The following is an 18022-nucleotide window of genomic DNA, read 5'->3' on the forward strand; positions in this document are numbered from 1 at the left end:
TTGTAAATTCTCACTGACGGTAATAAAACTATGAATGAGCACATGTGGAATTATGTACTTCGCAAAAAGATGAAATGACTAAAAGCATGTTTAATATTCCAGTATCCTCAAAGTAGCCAGCCTTTGCTCGAATTACTTTTTTGCATATTCTTGCCATTCTGTTGATGAGTTTCAAGAGGGAGTCACCTAAAATGGTTTTTGACTTGACAAGTATGCCTTTTCAGGGTCGATTAGTGGATTTTGTTGCTTTATCAATGAGGTTGGGACCTCCATTTGTGTTGCATTGAATGATGTGTGTCCAAGTTTGTCCTGTACTGTATATTGTTGTCTATGGCAGGCAATGAGTTCAAAACTAGGAAGTTAGGGGGGGAGGGGGACTTTAGTCTTATTGGGGGCTGTCATCAGAGTGTATTAATTCATCCATTCATTGTAATTTTATCAATTTTGTTCATATATACATTTTTATGATTGCATTTATCATACATTCTTGCATCTTTCGTACCGCGTATCCTCACGAGGGTCATTGTGGTGCTGGAGTTTTTCCCAACTAACTATGGCCTTTACACTGAATGGCGTACCGCAAGCAACACGTCACTTCCGCTCATTAATATTCACGACATTAGCTACTGTTGCTAAGCAAGGACAAGCCACCATTTTTTCCCTAATAGTAAATGAATGGAAATCGTGTACGAAGGAGATGTTTACAGAGCTAATCCTACAAATTCTCTCCGAAAATGATATGCCTGGTGCCAAATTGACTGGCAGAACATAAAAAGAAGACCATAAAAATAAGAACATAAAAAATTTCAGTTAAAGAGATGGCTTTAGTGTCGAAGGCTGAAAAAGACGTAAAAAAAAAAAAGAGCCGACCTAAGCATAGCTTTAGCTTTTTTTTATCGACGCGACTGGCAATGACATTCTCCTGTTTCAACAAGCTATCCTTTACCATCAGCCCTGTCTTTCTTATATATCCTCTGGTTGTCCTACGTCTCTTACCGTTCTTGGGGGTAATTTAGTTAGCTTTGTGTAGCGATCGCAAATGCTACTCAGTGACAGCCAACGAACACTTTTAATTTTTTCATTGATAACACATCTTAATCCAATAATTTTTTTACACTTCCCTCTTACTAAAGTTGTTTATATATATATATATATATATATATATATATATATATATATATATATATATATATATATATATATATATATATATATATATATATATATATATATATATATATATATATAACAGAAACGGTAACAGTGGCAGTCAGAAGCAATACGGCACAACGTTACGCTAAAAAAATAAGGTAAAAATATAAAAATGGCTTACCTCTTTGTCCTCTGAAAGACCATGCCAACCCAACATAATGTTTACTGCATATGACACGTGAATGGATTCGCCGAGCTGGTGTTAAAGTCTGCGCAAGTTTATTCGGTCTTCACATTTTTCCACCCGAGTTTTTAGTTTCCAGAAACGTATGAAGAAAACATCCTTCATGTGTCGTAATGTCTAGAGTCGTTTCTACAGGTTCCAAAAAACCAATGCGTGAACGGCATGTTCATTTATGAAAGATTACCGGAGACAAGTAGCACTAATTGCGTTGTGTCTATGCGAGGGCGGGTCTATAATGTCCCACTTCGGCTTTACTTCCGCTTTACGATGCGACGTCACGGTCTAAAAATAGCCTGCGTGCGGTACGCCATTGGTTGCTAGCCAGTTGCAGCTTTATCAAAACATATAAAAACAACAACTAATAATGAAATATACAGTATATAAAATTAAAATTGAGACCTGGCGACGACATAGTTGGACATTACATTATGGGTCATGTTAACATGTTAATATTGTGGCCTAAATGATCCAAAATGTGACATCCAAATGTGTGAACCCCAGGTCTTAATGAGATCTAAGTTAAAAAAAAAAAAAAAATCACATGCCCTATATATATACTGTAAGATTAATAGCTATAAATAACACACCAAATTGTCCATAGGCATGAGTGTGTCCGTGAATGGTCGGTTGTCTCATAATGCCCTACAAATGGCTGGCGACCAATTCAGGTGTACTCCGAGTCTCCGACTACTGCCCATAGTTAGCTGGGATCGACTTCAGTAGCCCTGCAACCCTTGTGAAGATAAGCAGCATGGAAGATGAATAGATGAATGGTTATATGGTGTATAACAGAGGTCACGGAACCGCGGACCTCGGTCCGGTTCCGGTCCCCCAAGCCGTCTGGACCGGATCTCAAGCTGTCCGGACTAATACACGTTGCAACAACAAAAATCATTTTTTTCTGCGGGTTTGCAGAGCGGAGGTGGGCAACAAACAAAAACCTTAGCGTGAGCCAGCCAATGGGAGTGAAGCATTTGAAAGTTATTTTTAGAAAAGCATGTCTCACACTCGCTTTCCAGACTCCGCAGAGTGACAGCCAAAGACTGAGCCAAATGAAGTTGGAGGAAGAGGCGAAAAGGTACGGCAAATGGCGTGCTCAAAACTACGCAAGATTGATGCAGAAAACAGTGTTTAAGGAGGAGTAGACCAACACATTTTTGTTCATTTTACCTGGCAGCAGCACAAGACCGCTCTGCCTCATCTGTTCAGAGACGGTGTTCTGCCAAAATCTGCTACATCGGCGAAACATCCTACATTAGTCGAATTTGACACCCAAAGTACTACCGTACGTGCTAAACTTGTTTTGTTTGGATGCATACAGGCAGAACGTACTAAAAATGCCTTAAGAAAATACTTAAATACAGTTATACCAAATAAGGACGGTTTAGATATGCTACGTGACTAATGTGGTCAACTGCTTCAAAGCTAACACAAAAAAACACAATAGTTAAAAGTATGAGAGGGTAATACACACTGTAAAAAATTGCTGTAAATTTACGGCCAATTTTGAACACTAAAATACCGTTTTTGTGTTAAACAGTTTATTACTGTAGTTAGCAATGCATTGTGGGTTACCAGCATTAAAGCAACAAGACAAATGCTGTAAACGGTATGTTAATGTTTCAATTACATGACACTACCGTATTTTTTGGAAACTGAGTTTTGACTGGAAATTTGGAACATGGTCAGAAATCTGACATCTTTTACATTGTGGCAATATAGACTATGTTTTTTGCCAATTTAAATTAAAATAACCAGACACCGCAAATAATTTGCCATCAAATCCTGGAGGGCATAATTAGCCTTAATTTGGATGTTGGAGACTCTTCAGAGGATGACTTTAGATGACTTAGATGACTGCTCTCCAGTGCTTGTTCTTCAACTTATATTGAGATTATGTGTACCAATTTATAAACGGTGAGTTAATTAAGTCTTACTCATATTACCTAAATTATTGTATATTAAACTAAAGTTCTGAGGATTGCTGGATAGTGATATATAATAATGATGTTAATTCCTCCGGAGTGCCAGTAGAGGACAGTTTTCTATTGTTTTGCAAAAGATGCAGCTGAGTGAATTTTTTTGGGCAAATAAATGAAAGGTGTTTGCCAGTGAGCGGTTAAAAAGGCAAAATCCAAGTGTCTCATACGTATCCAACAGTGGAGTTACAATACGATAAAATGTATTTCTAATTATTTCTCTATTTTTATTATTATTTATTTTATAAATTTATTATGTTTATGTTTTGATTGTTAGTAGTTTTAAATTTTGATGTTGCAAATGTTAGCTAAAGGCATTAGCGTTAGCTGTAGCGGATGATGTATGGGAGTTGAGCCTCAGACTACAACACAATCACATCGACGCAAACACCAGACTGGATGTTTTGTTGGCCTACAGGCTATATTATTATATTATTTGACGTCGCCTCCATTCTATTCTACTCATATGTTATATGTTTCTTGTGTTATCCCCACTCTAATCTAAACTGGCCCTTCTCCAAAAATTGAAGTATTCCATCACCCTGAAGGCTGATTTATGCTTCTGTGTAGCAGTGACGGCGGACCTACGCCATTAACGCAGATCCGATTATGACCCTACGCCAAGGGTGGGCAAACCGGTCCTTGAGGGCCGCAGTGGGTCCTGGTCTTTGTTTCAACTGATTCAGCACAGACAGTTTAACCAATGAGGTTTCAGTGGAAACAAGAAGCACCTGACTGCAATCAACTGATTGCACTTGTAAGAAACCAGATTGGTGAAAGGCTGTCCTCATGATTGGTATGAACAAAAACCCGCACCCACTGCGGCCCTTTCCGGAATACTTTGCCCACCCCTGCCCTACGCCATAGCCTGACGTGCACCTCCAAAAAGTCCTGACTACACATCACGTCAACGCGCTTGACGTGAACGTCGAAGGACTGTGATTGGTCCGCTCAGAACATTGTTTCCGGTTCAGCACAACAACAACACCATTTTCAAACATTCACAAACGACTTCTGTGTCGCCTACGCTTCAACATTTGTATTGACAACATTTGTTATTTAATATTAATCATCTGCAGCTGCAAATTCACACGTTTCATCTCTATTGCCATTGCTCTCAATGGAAAATAAAGGAATTTGTCAAGAGTCCTCCAAAACCACACAAAGACAAAGCCACACCAATCTCGTGGTATAGCGGTGAATTACTGTGGAAACGTCACTGGCTGCGACAAACTTTGTCCCCACATCACACATGAGACTAATATTTAAGTTTGGAGTAAATTAGACAGGTGCTTTTTTGCTTCATTTTTTTTTTTTTCTTTTTACAAACTCTTACTTCTTCATATTGAAGAACCCATGCGAAGAATGGGAGTATTATGGACAATGTAAAGTCAAACCCTGATAAAACATCAACAAAAAAGCATTGAGCAGACAACCAGGGCGTGAACTGGAAAATCACCGGCATGCAAGCACTATGGAAACGATGTACAGCTGGAAGAGATTGGCCAATCAACCCATGCGCATTCCAGAGCTATAAAAGCAGAAAAGGAAGATGGCAGCCTGGTTTGGCTATTGACACTTGCAGTCCTGTGCAGCTGGAGACGTTGGTAAAAGATAACCAGGGAGGCAGCCGGTAAGCAGCAGAATTAAAAGATGAAATGTGCCAGCAGTGGCCTTTAGCACAAGGCTTGACTCATCGGTGGAAATGTTTGGACAATTGTAGTATACTGTTTAGGGGTTTTTTGGGATTTGTCCTTGACCGATCACCACTTCTGACCCAGCCTGTCCTGCCTGACCCGACTACTCCAGAGTTCCAGCCCAATCAACTTGCTCAGCCTGTTCTGCTTGACCAGACTATGCCAGCACTCCATTGAGATCAACCTGTCCTGCTTGACCCGATAACGGCAGATCTCCAGCCTACTCAGCCTGACCTACACGACCCGACTGCACCATCTCTAGTTCCTGTCCGTTTTCACTGCCTGCCAACACGATGAAATAAAACCTGTTCTGTTTCGCCCCTGACATCAGCATTTTTTTCTGTACTAGATGGAAATATATGCATTCATAGACTGTAATTTTCCCAAATACCGTTAAAACACAGTATATCGTTAAAAACGCAGCATACTGCAGCTCCTCAGTTGACTGCTCTTTACTGTAAATTCTGGTAATACAGGAATAGACAGTTTTTCCTGGATTAGACTATTACTGTGAAACATTTTTACATTACCAAGACTGTTAAATAACAGTCTGGTAATGGCAATCCTGCTGACAGACTTTTACTGTATTTTCTATGAATACAGCAGTCAACAGTTTTTCTGGATAACGGACTATTACTGTGAAGCATTTTTACATTACCAAGACTGTAAAATAACAGTATATAAATGGCAACCCTACTGCCAGCTCTTTACCGTTATTTTACACTGAAATTTTTTACAGTGCATGCAAAAAGTGTTTTTGAGGCAATGAAAAGGTTCTAAAAAACTAAATTAAAAACAAAAATAGTGAGTTCTCGCCGCTGCTGACCGATGTGCGCATGTGTGCGGATGCTTGCGCAAGCGGGCTGAGCGTTGTGTAGACGTTTCGCTGCGTAGTAAGGAATGGCCGAATAATGGTAGCGCTTGTAAAAAGTAGCAATTTGTAAAGGCACTATGAGACGAAGCATGCAGCTTTTTCGCAAAGTTTCCCTATGAACTCTGCCATCCGTTCTCAAAAAATACCGGAATTAAGGGCTCAATATGATCGCTTCATTATTTATTACTAATGAATTATTATTAAATATTATTTATTACTTACTATGAATTTATTTTTTATATTTTATGTACATTTTTGAATGTTGTAATTATCAGCATGGCTACGTAAAGATACGTTTGTATTTTTTGGAAAAAAAGAAGCATTAAAAATTAGGGCTCTCAAAATTATCGCGTTAACGCGCAGTAATTCATTTTTTAAAATAATCACGTTAAAATATTTGACGCAATTAACGCACATGTCCCGCTCAGAAAGTATTCTGCCTTTTGGTCGTTTTACAGCAAGGCTTTTTGTGCTGTCCAACAGCGAACTCTTGTGGTCGCATTGCGACATGGTTTATTGTTTTCTTGCCAGTTCATTATGGCTGCACGACGTCTCGGGCTGATAATGTTGTGCTTATATGATCCTTGATTTGTCCGTAAGTATGTTTGTTGTAAAGAATGTACATATTATGTTAGTAAGCGAAATGTTATATTTTTTGTATGAGACGCTTTTTGTTTATGTTTAGTGAACCTGTATAGCGTGCTAAGCTAAGGTTGTTGCTAATGCAATGCTTGTGTACTTTTTTTTGTAGTTTTACGACGGTCTAAAGAGGACAATGGTTTGAGGCCATTTTATTAATAAATCAGATGAAAAAGGAAGAAGTCTAATTATTAAGGCGTCGTTCACTAGGTGTCTTGCTTTGGAAAAAGTAGACGCTTCGGAGTGAGGACAGCATAGACAGATTTAAATGACAGTAGAGTGAAATGCCCACTACAGTCCTTATGTACCGTATGTTGAATGTATATATATCCATCTTGTGTCTTATCTTTCCATTCCAACAATTTATTTTACAGAATATATATATAATTTACAGAAAAATATGGCATATTTTATAGATGGTTTGAATTGCAATTAATTGCGATTAATTACGATTAATGAATTTTTAAGCTGTAATTAACTCGATTAAAAATTTTAATCGTTTGACAGCCCTATTAAAAATATTTCCGGACCTGAGATTGTTGTAATTTTTAAATTTCGGACCAAGAGGATTTTTGATTCATGACCCCTGGTGTATAATACTCTACATTATACACTATTGTGTCAATCTTCATGTAGTAAAACATAGAAACATTTTTTTCCTCATGTGTGTGAATTAATTTAAAGCAAATGTTTCGCAGGAATCCCTCTGTTTCCCAGAAACAGTCATGTGACAGTTAAAGCAATGTGTAACTTTCCAACTGTGATGATGTCATTTTGGCTTCTCCCATATGGATTTTTGCTGTCACATGGTCCAAGCCGCCAGCCAGTCATTGTGAAGAGGTTGGCCTTCAGCGGTACAACTGCCTCTGAAAATTTCCACGCTTTCATTTTCGAAAGCTTCCTTTCACTAACATGTGACTGACTAGACTAGACTAGACTTGAACTCTTTGTAGGCGATGTCACGTCGTAGATGATTTACTTAACACATTTCCCATTACACATTTGCTAGAATTCCTATTCTATGTTGGAAAAGAGTACAATTTTGCCATCTTAAATATGACCTGGATCAGCGTGCTTAAATAAGAATGTAAATACACACACGTGTATCACTATTGATATGCTGGGATAGAGGAGACAAAAAATTTCCAAAAAATGGCCACCTCCCTCAGTCCCTCCCCCTTCATAATCTTAATGATAATCTAATGTTTGTTTCAAGTCACATGCATTCATGTAATAAATGCACTTGACATACCTTCACTTTCATTGGAGTTGAGCACCTCTTCCTGTTCAACTTATTGATGCAGACAACGCAGAATACAGGCTACATGACATTGGAGAAGGCTGGTGAGTTTTCATTTTACACATAACTTTAAATGAAATATATTATTTTGTTATTATATCAGCAATACGTGCAGTTGCATCTGATTTTGAATTATTTGCAATCTAACATGCGTTTTGTTTACAAAATACTCGTTTAGCCACTGCATGAATTATGTTCTTGTGTATTTAAAAAGTGTTGAGAAAAGAAACGCTTCTGATTATGATGCTGTTCAGTCAAAGTAATAAATATATTGTTTAATCAAGACCTTTTGCATGAAATTATCAGTCATAATCAGTAATAATACATTTCTTCAAAAATAATTTCATTAACAATAAAAACTTGATTCATACATCATCTATTATGTTCACGAGGTAAGTTGACAGGGCAAGTAGAACACAATGCATAAACATAGCAATGTGTTGGAGAGAAGGTGTAACTTAGGTTATGGTCAGTGAGCATAAGAGATAAAGAAAAAAAAAACGGAGGCACAACATACTTATGATAAAATGCTGTATCTTCAAACCAGGTCATTTTAAAAAGGGGAAAAAAACGACAGAGTTGGATTAATGGCTTTTGCATTAGAGCTTTTAAGAAATGGGAGAATGAAAGAATTGACACATGGATTGATGTTTTGCAAACAATGCCAAGACATCAATTAGTAGTCTTGATATACTGTCATAATAATAGTACAACTTGTTGAGTGGAAACCCTTGCTTGAACATGTAATCAAATTTTAATTTTTGTCGTAGTCTTTTGGTCAAAAATACTCATTAATGTTAGTCATATTTTATATATTTAAAATGTGTTCGTCTTCGTCTAGTTTTACTCAATGAAAACTCAAATAAATTTCGTCTATTTTTAGTTGACAATTCTCAAAATATTTTCATCTATAAACTTCAAAAGTTTTAGTTCATGAATAAATAAATAAATAAATTAGGGCTGTCAAAATTATCGCGTTACACCGGGCGGTAATTAATTTTTTGAATTAATCACGTTAAAATATTTGACGCAATTAACGCACAAATGCCCCGCTCAAACAGATTAAAATGACAGCAAAGTGAGATGTGTACTTGTTGTGTTTTTCGGAGTTTTATCACCCTCTGCTGGCGCTTGGGTGCGACTGATTTTATAGGCTTCAGCACCCATGAGAATTGTGTAAGTAATTATTGACATCAACAATGGCGGGCTACTAGTTTATTTTTTGATTGAAATTTTTACAGATTTTATTAAAACGAAAACATTAAGAGGGGTTTAATATAAAATTTCTATACCTTGTACTAACATTTATCTTTTAAGAACTACAAGTCTTTCTATCCATGGATCGCTTTAACAGAATGTTAATAATGGTAATGCCATGTTGTTGATTTATTGTTATGATAAACAATTACAGTACTTATGTACCGTATATTGAATGTATATACCCATCTTGTGTCTTATCTTTCCATTCCAACAATAATTTACAGAAAAATATGGCATATTTTATAGATGGTTTGAATTGCGATTAATTGCGATTAATTACGATTAATTAATTTTTAAGCTGTAATTAACTTGATTAAAAATTTTAATCGTTTGACACCCCTAAAATAAATAAATAAAGGTTTCCAAAAACTTCGAATAAACATTGACAGACGAGTACATAATTGTAGAGTGTACAATGACATCAACATCAACATCTTCATGATGATAATATACACTCGGCAGGAAAACGGCACATTATTAATTAAACTCACCTGGACAACACAAACTCTATGGAAAAAGTTTTCCAAGTGTTGAAGAAGGCACTGTCCGAGTCACCGCGCTAAATCCTCATGCTAACGCGAACCCTATGCTAACATGACCGTTATGCTAGCACTACAAGTTAGTTTAGTGTGTGAGGATCACTCAGCACAGACCTTTAAATGCTAAAGCAACAGGGCATAGATAGGCACTGTTTAGATATGATAAGAAAACAAAACTTACCAAGTAGTACCTGACACGTTTTTCACAAAAGGAGCCTGGAATGGGCACACGCTTAAGCCTCTGTGCGGGGCAGGGAGGTCAGGGGGAGGCGCAGCACGTCACATTCGTGACACGACCAAACACTACTAAGATACATGCTAACTACACATACGATAACAAAATATCACACATTGTGAACTTATGACAGAAACTATGGCAAATTTTTGTCTCGTTCTTGTCTCCTTAGACTACGACTGGTATCCATCTCGTTATGTTTTAGTCTCACAAGACACCTTTTTAGCTTGCCATCATGATGTCATCGTCATGAAAAAATAGTTTGTTGACGAAATATTTTCGTTAACGTTATCGTTGACGAAAACAACACGGCATAAAGTCTTTGTTTTTCTGTTCATTTCTATGGGCTGATTCATAAATACACCATAATGTATTTTTATTTTGATGCAAATATTTCAAATCATTTTATTGGGTCCTGTAACCTTCAATCACAACGTGAATTTTTTGGTTATCTTTTTGCTTTCATTAGTGCGAAATTGTTGACGATTATTGTGATTTACTACATATTGTGAATACTTGCCAGAGTCCAATATTCATTGACTGAACATGAAAAAAATCACCATTTTGGCTATGACTTCCAGCCATTGACGTCATAGCAAAATCACATGATTTTATTTTGACCGTAAAACCGGAGATTTGTGATTTTTGTGATCGACTGCGTACACTACAGTGATCCCTCGTTTTTTGCGATTAATGGGGACCAGAACCCACTGCGATGTTAAAAACCGCGAAGTGGCGCCCCCCCCCCCCCCCCAAAAAAAAAATCCAGATTTAGCATGGGAACTCTTTCCAATGCTAAATCTGGATTTTTTTTTACAAATAAAGATTTTTTAAAATACAAATAAAACATGTTTTTTTCGCTCCCCCCCCCCCCAAAGTATGATAAAAAAAACATTTTTAAGCACTTTAAATGTAATAATAAGAATTTTTAAACATGTTACTGTCCCACCGCATTATCTTTAAACAACAATAAAAAAATGTCTTTATGAAATGCTTCATTGAGTGAGTCCACACAAATCCACTCAAGCTGCTCGCTTACTCACAATGAGTTGCCATAGCAACTGTTTAACAGGTTAAACGATGATTGACGTATGCGGCGCTTTGAAGTTTCAGCTTCCAAGCGTCTCTCGCAAGAGCAAACCTTAATGTCTGTCAATCATTGTTAACTTTAATAAGCAACTCCAGTGCACTGCCTGACCAACAAAGAGCAGAGAGAGGGAGGGAGGGAGGGAGAGGGAGAGTACGCGATCGGCTCGGGACAGCTCATCTGTATTTATTTATTTAATTTTGAATTGAAAAAAATCTGCGATGGACTAAGGGCGCGAAGTTTGAATTAGCGAGGGATAACTGTATTGCACTTGGCTTACTTTCATGTTCGCAGTTACATTGGTTCATTCGCACAGTCAAAATGGATTGGACGTCTCGCACCGTCAATGGCAGCCAATGAGTGAACATGGAAGTGACCTGAAAATGCCACAAAACCAACAGGAAGTCACCTAGAAATGCCCCAAAATCAAAAGAAATCAGGTCGGAAATGCTCGAAAATTGAACAGGGAACTATCCAAAATTTCCAGGAAGTGACTTATAAGTAGGGATGGGAATCGAAATCCGATTCCAATTCGGAACCGGTTCCGAGTGTTTCAAGGCCTCGACATCACAATGAAAAAGCCTTAACAATCCCTTTAACGAAAGACGCGTATTGCGTCGTGACGTGTCTTGTTGTCCAGACGCATCAAACTAGCATGGCGCCAAGAACCACTCCAAAGTTTGACTACACTTCACCAGGAAAGTCTGAAAATGAAAGGTTACGACGGGTAAGCACGAGCATTGCAGCCATAAACATAACAATGACAGCACGTAGGTTCAAACGCTCGAAAGTGTGTCTTCACTTCACGAGGAAAAATTACAACAAAGCGACTTGCAGTCATTGCAAGGTGGAGGTAACTGCATCGGGAGGGAATACGACTGCGCTGTCCTCACAGAGAGGCTAAAGCTCAGTTCTGGTTATACAGCTAGCTAAACTCCCAAATGACGATGTAGAAGACGTTGGTATAATTTGCTGACTTTATTCAACCATCACTTGAAGAGTGAAACTAAGAATAGAAATGAAACAAATCAATTTCGTCCCCAATAACAAACAGGTTTGCATCAACGTAAATCAGCGATGATTAGCTGCTAATAACAGTATGGTTAGCATTCGTTCGCTAGCATTAGCACATCGTTCAAACCACTACACAACTGGATTTAAGTGTCCGATCGCGAGTGGAAACACAACAACAACAACACAAAAGATGATACATACAGGCGTTGCCTCTGTAGATATTAACATTAACAAAGAACGTAGGCTCGTTGAAGTGTTTCCCTATCTCACTTCGCTCGCTCACTCGCTTGGATGCGGCATTTCTTCGGGTGCCCAAACTGCAGCCCGCGGCCCAAATACGGCCCGCCCCCACATTTGGTCCGGCCATTTTGATTTTTTTTTTTCTCAATCGTGTTATTTATTTCCTGGCCTTTTTCCTTGAAGAATTCAGAGAGGGTTATTTTGTTATTATCTATTTAATTAATAGTGTTTTTATTATTAATTATTATTATTATATTATTATTTTTATTTTATTTACTTTCATTTCGTGAAGAATCCAGAAAGGGTTATTTGATTGTGGCTTTCTGAAAAACAATAATTTTTTACATTTATGCACTTCTGCAATCGTCACACTTTTTCTGTTACAAACTGACCCTGGCCCCTCATCAGAGAAGGGAAAAGTTACGTGGCCCTCACAGGAAAAAGTTTGGGGACCCCTGCTTAAACACATATTGCCAAAGGCAGAACAACAACCTATCTGCCAATATATACCAATATTTTTTTATTTCTATTAGATAAATGTTTCAGTAAAATGTTACACATTCTTGTCTGTTTGCCACTTATTGCCACAGTTAACATTGAGGCTTTGGGCCTCTTTTGATTTTGTTGTGAGTTTGTAAGGTTGTGAGTTCTGATTAAACAAACTCGATGCCAATCAAAACGTTTGTTCTTCTTTTTCCCCAAATTAGAATCGATAAGAGAATCGATAAAGAATCGAATCGTTAAGCAATATCGATAATGGAATCGGAATCGTAAAACTCCTATCAATTCCCATCCCTACTTATAAGTATCTTAAAATTACATGGACGTGACGCATAATGAACTCATTGCCTGCTATTGACAACGATAGACCTCCAGTTCACTTTTACTGGGACTGGAAGTGGAAGTGAATGCGATGAATCTTGCGGTGCCATTGACGGCGCTCGATGTTCAATCAATTTTGAACGTTCATTTGCACTCTCCCAGTCAAAAATTGATTAGACGTCGACCGTCCTCAATGGCAGCCATTGAGTCAACTTATTTGATAAAAAAATGAGGTCTAAATTTCATAATTGTGGTCTGCGAACCAAAATCAGTTTAACACTTGTTCTAATGCACAATGCATCTAATTTTGTACAATCTGATCTTGCAGATATTGGGTCAGATATGTCGAACGCATGTGGTATCCTGTGCCTCGGTCCTCTGACGTTCCATCAAAGCGCCGTTGGAGACAAGGTCCACCTTAGTCAGGGGTATCGGCATGCAAAGAGGGATAAAAACACCTTCAAAAATGGCTTGGTGTTCAGCAGTCGCCCCGTGAGGGCCCAGGAGCGGATTCGACTTCGGATTGAAGCCGAAGCCCCCAAATGGAACGGAGCAATGCGAGTGGGCTTCACCAATGTTTCTCCCGATTCCCGTTCTCTGCCCCTGCCAGATTTCGCTATCCCAAACCTCACCAACACCTCTGGACACTGGGCTGCTCGTGTTTCTGAGGCCCTCTGCAAGACAGGATCTGAGCTGATATTCTGGGTGTCGAGATCAGGCAGTATTTATGTCGCGGACCAGTATGGCTGCAAGAAAAAGCTCTTAAAAGGAGTGATCCTCAAAAAGCCTCTGTGGGCCATGATTGATATTTATGGAAAGACATGCTCCATTCTCCTTTTGGGTAGGTTTCGTACCATATTGGCCCGGATAAAAGACGGCCCTGATAATACTACGACCCCCTCTTTTTCAAGACTCAAGTTTGAAAAAAGACTTTTTAAACACCAAATTAATTTTTACACAAAAAATAATTACAGTACATTTGAAACATATGATTATAACAATATATTTGAGAGAAAATGCATGTTATTTTGCCTCATTCAAATCTTAATATCTGAACATTTAAATATGTAAATTGCAATAACTGCATTAACCATAAAAGTGAAGTCTAACTGTAACTGTAGTCTTAAAACAAATCTGAATAAGGAAAAACATTGCAATAGAATAATGCAAACTGGTTAAACTTGAGAGTAGCTGAGATCTATCATGACAGAACATTGCTTCAATGATACCTGGCGCCATCTAGCGTCGTGAATGGGTATAATGTTTAGACCGCGAATATAAGACGACCCCCACTTATTCAGTCTTATTTCAATGCAAAAAACATCGTCTTATATTCGGGCCAATACACACAGCCTCAGTATAATTTTTTTTTGTCACAAAATGATTAGCTATTTTTAACCAATTTATGCACTTTGTTCATGAGAAGCCCCCCCCCCCTTTTTTTTCCCTACAGGTTCTAAGAAGCGCGGATTTTTATCAACCAGGAGGTCATGTGAGACTTCCCCCATGCTTTATGCTGACACAGATTCCGTAATATCTCCCCTTCTCAACCCGACAAAAGGTAGAAAGACTGTTGTCAATGAAGCAGTCAATGTGTACAGAAAACTGTGATGGATTTTTTTCATTGTGCTTCCTGTTCCTTGATGACAGATGGAGAAGAAAGGACGACCTGTGTGGCGTGTATGAACCGGCAAGCCAACGTCTTTCTGCCTTGTGGCCACCGCTGTTTGTGTCAAAAGTGTTTGGTCCGTGTCATTGAGAACTTTGATACTTGCCCCTTGTGCAGATGCAGCATTACGGGGCAATCGACGGGATGGAGATTGATTCTTGACCACTGAAAAAAGTAACTGCTTTTTAAAATGCAACTATAGTAGGAGTGTCAAACCGGTCCTCCAAGGGCTGCAGTGGGTGCTGGATTTCATTCCAACCAGTGTTGTTTTTGCCAGCCCTTTTAATTTTCGTCTTAGTGCTAGTCTTTTGGATGAAAATACTTATTAATCTGTCATATTTTAGTTATTTCAAAATGTGTTCGTCTTCGTCTAGTTTTGGTCAACGAAAACTCTGACAAATTTCGTCTAGTTTTAGTCGACAATTCTTAAAAAATTTTCGTCTATAAACTTCAAAAGTTTTAGTCCATGATTAAATAAATAAATAAAAGGTTTCCTAACAATTTTGAATGAACATGACAGGCGAGCACATAGCTGTGGAGTCTACAACGACATCACCATTTTCATGATGATAATACACACTCAGCAGGAAAACAGCACATTATTTGCAAATAATTAAACTCGCCTGTATGGCATCAACCATATGAAAATGTTTTCGAAGAGTTTAAGAAGACACAGAGTCACCGTGCTAAATGCTAATGCTAACGCGAATGCTATGCTAACGCTACAAGTTAGTGTAGTGTGTGATGATGACTCAGCCCAGACCATAGACTTCATAACTACTGACGGGACACGGGGTGCAGGGCCGATTGATAGGGGGCCTGCATTGTTGGCATGGCTGTCAAAGCTGACTGAGTGGAATCACAGACAAAGAGCTTTTTCTGTTGAAAATTCTTGTGATGCAAAAAAAACGGCAGTTACGCATTTATTTCATGTAAATATGTCGAAGTACGAGGCTAGTCTGTTAGTCAATGCGGCGGCCGACATTTTTAAACAGAGCTTTTTCCGTTGAAAATTCTTGTGTATTAATGTTTCTATCCCCGAATTCTTTATAGATATAAACGTAAAACAGTCTCGATTCTTTGTTAAGGCGCAGCACGTCACGAGTGACACGACCAAATACTGCTAAGGTGCGTGTTAACTACACACACACGATAAGAAAATATCACACATTGTAGACTTATGTCGTAAACCATGGCGAATTTTCATCTCGTCTTGTCAGACGACAACTAGCATCCGTCTCGTTATGTTTTAGTCTCCCAAGACACATTTTTAGCTCGTCAGCATGACGTCATCGTCATGAAAAATTTGTTCGTTGACGAAATATTTTCGTTATTGTCATCGTTGACGAAAACAACACTCACCTGGATACCACGAATTATGTAAAAATTTTTAGAAGAGTCTAAGAAGACACTCACTAAGTCACCGCGCAAAATGCTAATGCTCACGCAAACGCTATGCTAACACTACAAGTTAGTTTGGTGTGTGATGATCATTGAGCACAGACCTTCAAAGGCTAAAGCAACATAGCATAGCCAAGATAAGAAAACAAAACTTACCAAGAAGCACCTGACATGTGTTTCATAAAAGGAGCCTGGAACGGGCACATGCTTAAACCTGTCTGTGGGGCAGGGGGTTGTTGGGAGGCGCAGCACATCACATGAGTGATACGACCAAACACTGATAAGATGCATGCTAACTACACACACAATAAGAAAATATCACACATTGTGAATTTATGTCGGAAACCATGGCGAATTTTCATCTTGTCTCGTCAGACGAACACTGGCATCCATCTCATGTTTTAGTCTCCCAAGACACGTTTTTAGCTCATCATCGTGATGTCATCGTCATGAAAAATTTGTTCGTTGACGAAATATTTTCGTTATCGTCATCGCTGGCGAAAATACTAACCTGGATGCCACGGACTATTAAAATTTTTTCGAAGAGTTTAAGAAAACACTCACAGATGTCACTGCGCAAAATGCTAATGCTCACATGAACGCTATGCTAACACTACAAGTTAGTTTGGTGTGTGATGATCACTCAGCACAGACCATCAAAGGCTAAAGCAACGTGACATAGCCAAGATAAGAAAACAAAACTTACCAAGCAGCACCTGACATGTGTTTCATAAAAGGAGCCTAGAATGGGCACATGCTTAAAGGGGCGTCGTGGGGAGGCACAGCATGCCACATGAGTGACACGACCAAACACTGCTAAGATGCATACTAACTAAACATGCGATAAGAAAATATCTGATAAACTTATATCGAATTTTCGTCTCGTCTCTTCAGATGACAACTGGCATCATCTCCATCCATCGTTTTTCGCTCGTCATCGTCATGAAAAAATTGTTCATTGACGAAATATTTTCATTATCGTCGTCGTTGACGAAAACAACACCGATTCCAACCAAATGAGATGAATACCTTTTCACCTATCTGTCCAAGTGTAATCAGTTGATTGCAGTCAGGTGCTGCTTGTTTTAGCAGAAACCTCATTGGTTGAACTGTCTGTGCTGGATCTGTTGGAACGAAGACCAGGACCCACTGCGGCCCTATCCGGAATTGGTTTGACACCCCTGCACTATAGTGACCAACAATAAAGTAAATGAGTAGAGCAGGCCTACATATTGGTCAAAACAAAACTGAGGCTGTATCCTCAAATGTTTGATATTGTAACAATAGAAACTAACTCATTATTTTACGTACATTAAAAACCATTATAAACTATGAGGATGAACTCAAAATATATGATTTGTTTTTCAGGACCTCTCTGTGAATTTGAATTTTGTACCACTTGTAAATAGATGTATTTCTTGACAATTAAAAACATGCACTTTTGGTTCTGCCATTCTCATAATACAAAATGCAGAGTATCTGTTTAATGTTTAAAATGCTGTATTTTGTTTCTACTTAAAAGGCAAAGTTCTGTTTGCACTGTAAATATATGTAATCTATACAATTATGATGTATATATTGTCCATTTAGCACTTCAATGAAAAGCAAAATAAAGCTATTACTGTTAAATAATTGTCTTACATCTGTATATTTCTCTTATTGACAATAAAACAGTGGTTCCCATAAGACAGTACTTCTCAAATAGTGGGGCGCGCCCCCCCCAGGGGGGCGCAGAGCGATGCCAGGGGTGGCACGTGTGATCTCGGGGAACATGCTTTTTTTTTTGTTTTTCTTTGCCGTACTAGATAGAATAAAGTGTACTTGCACATCCACTCAGTGGGTGGCAGTGGCGCTCTCATTTTCAAAGTGC

General features: G+C 38.4%; 1 protein-coding gene across 1 annotated transcript; it reads left to right on the top strand.

The window, feature by feature from the left end:
• The first annotated feature begins 7515 nt into the window (after nt 1-7515).
• LOC130912827 (E3 ubiquitin-protein ligase NEURL3) lies at nt 7516-17772 on the top strand. The gene is made up of 4 exons (XM_057830897.1): nt 7516-7929; nt 13411-13923; nt 14536-14643; nt 14733-17772. Exons 1-4 carry the CDS (start codon nt 7884-7886, stop codon nt 14918-14920), a joined length of 855 nt encoding a protein of 284 aa, XP_057686880.1. The 5' UTR covers nt 7516-7883; the 3' UTR covers nt 14921-17772.
• Nucleotides 17773-18022: the final 250 nt, after the last annotated feature.

This window comes from Corythoichthys intestinalis, chromosome 3 (assembly GCF_030265065.1).
Source record: "Corythoichthys intestinalis isolate RoL2023-P3 chromosome 3, ASM3026506v1, whole genome shotgun sequence".
NCBI classification, from domain to species: domain Eukaryota; kingdom Metazoa; phylum Chordata; class Actinopteri; order Syngnathiformes; family Syngnathidae; genus Corythoichthys; species Corythoichthys intestinalis.

Excerpts from the sequence above, each read along its gene's own strand:
- LOC130912827 (XM_057830897.1), top strand. The coding sequence starts at position 7,884 with ATGCAGACAACGCAGAATACAGGCTACATGACATTGGAGAAGGCTG. Across the intron at positions 7,930-13,410 it reads CATGACATTGGAGAAGGCTG|ATATTGGGTCAGATATGTCG; the intron begins GTGAGTTTTCAT and ends CTGATCTTGCAG. Across the intron at positions 13,924-14,535 it reads ATGCTCCATTCTCCTTTTGG|GTTCTAAGAAGCGCGGATTT; the intron begins GTAGGTTTCGTA and ends TTTTCCCTACAG.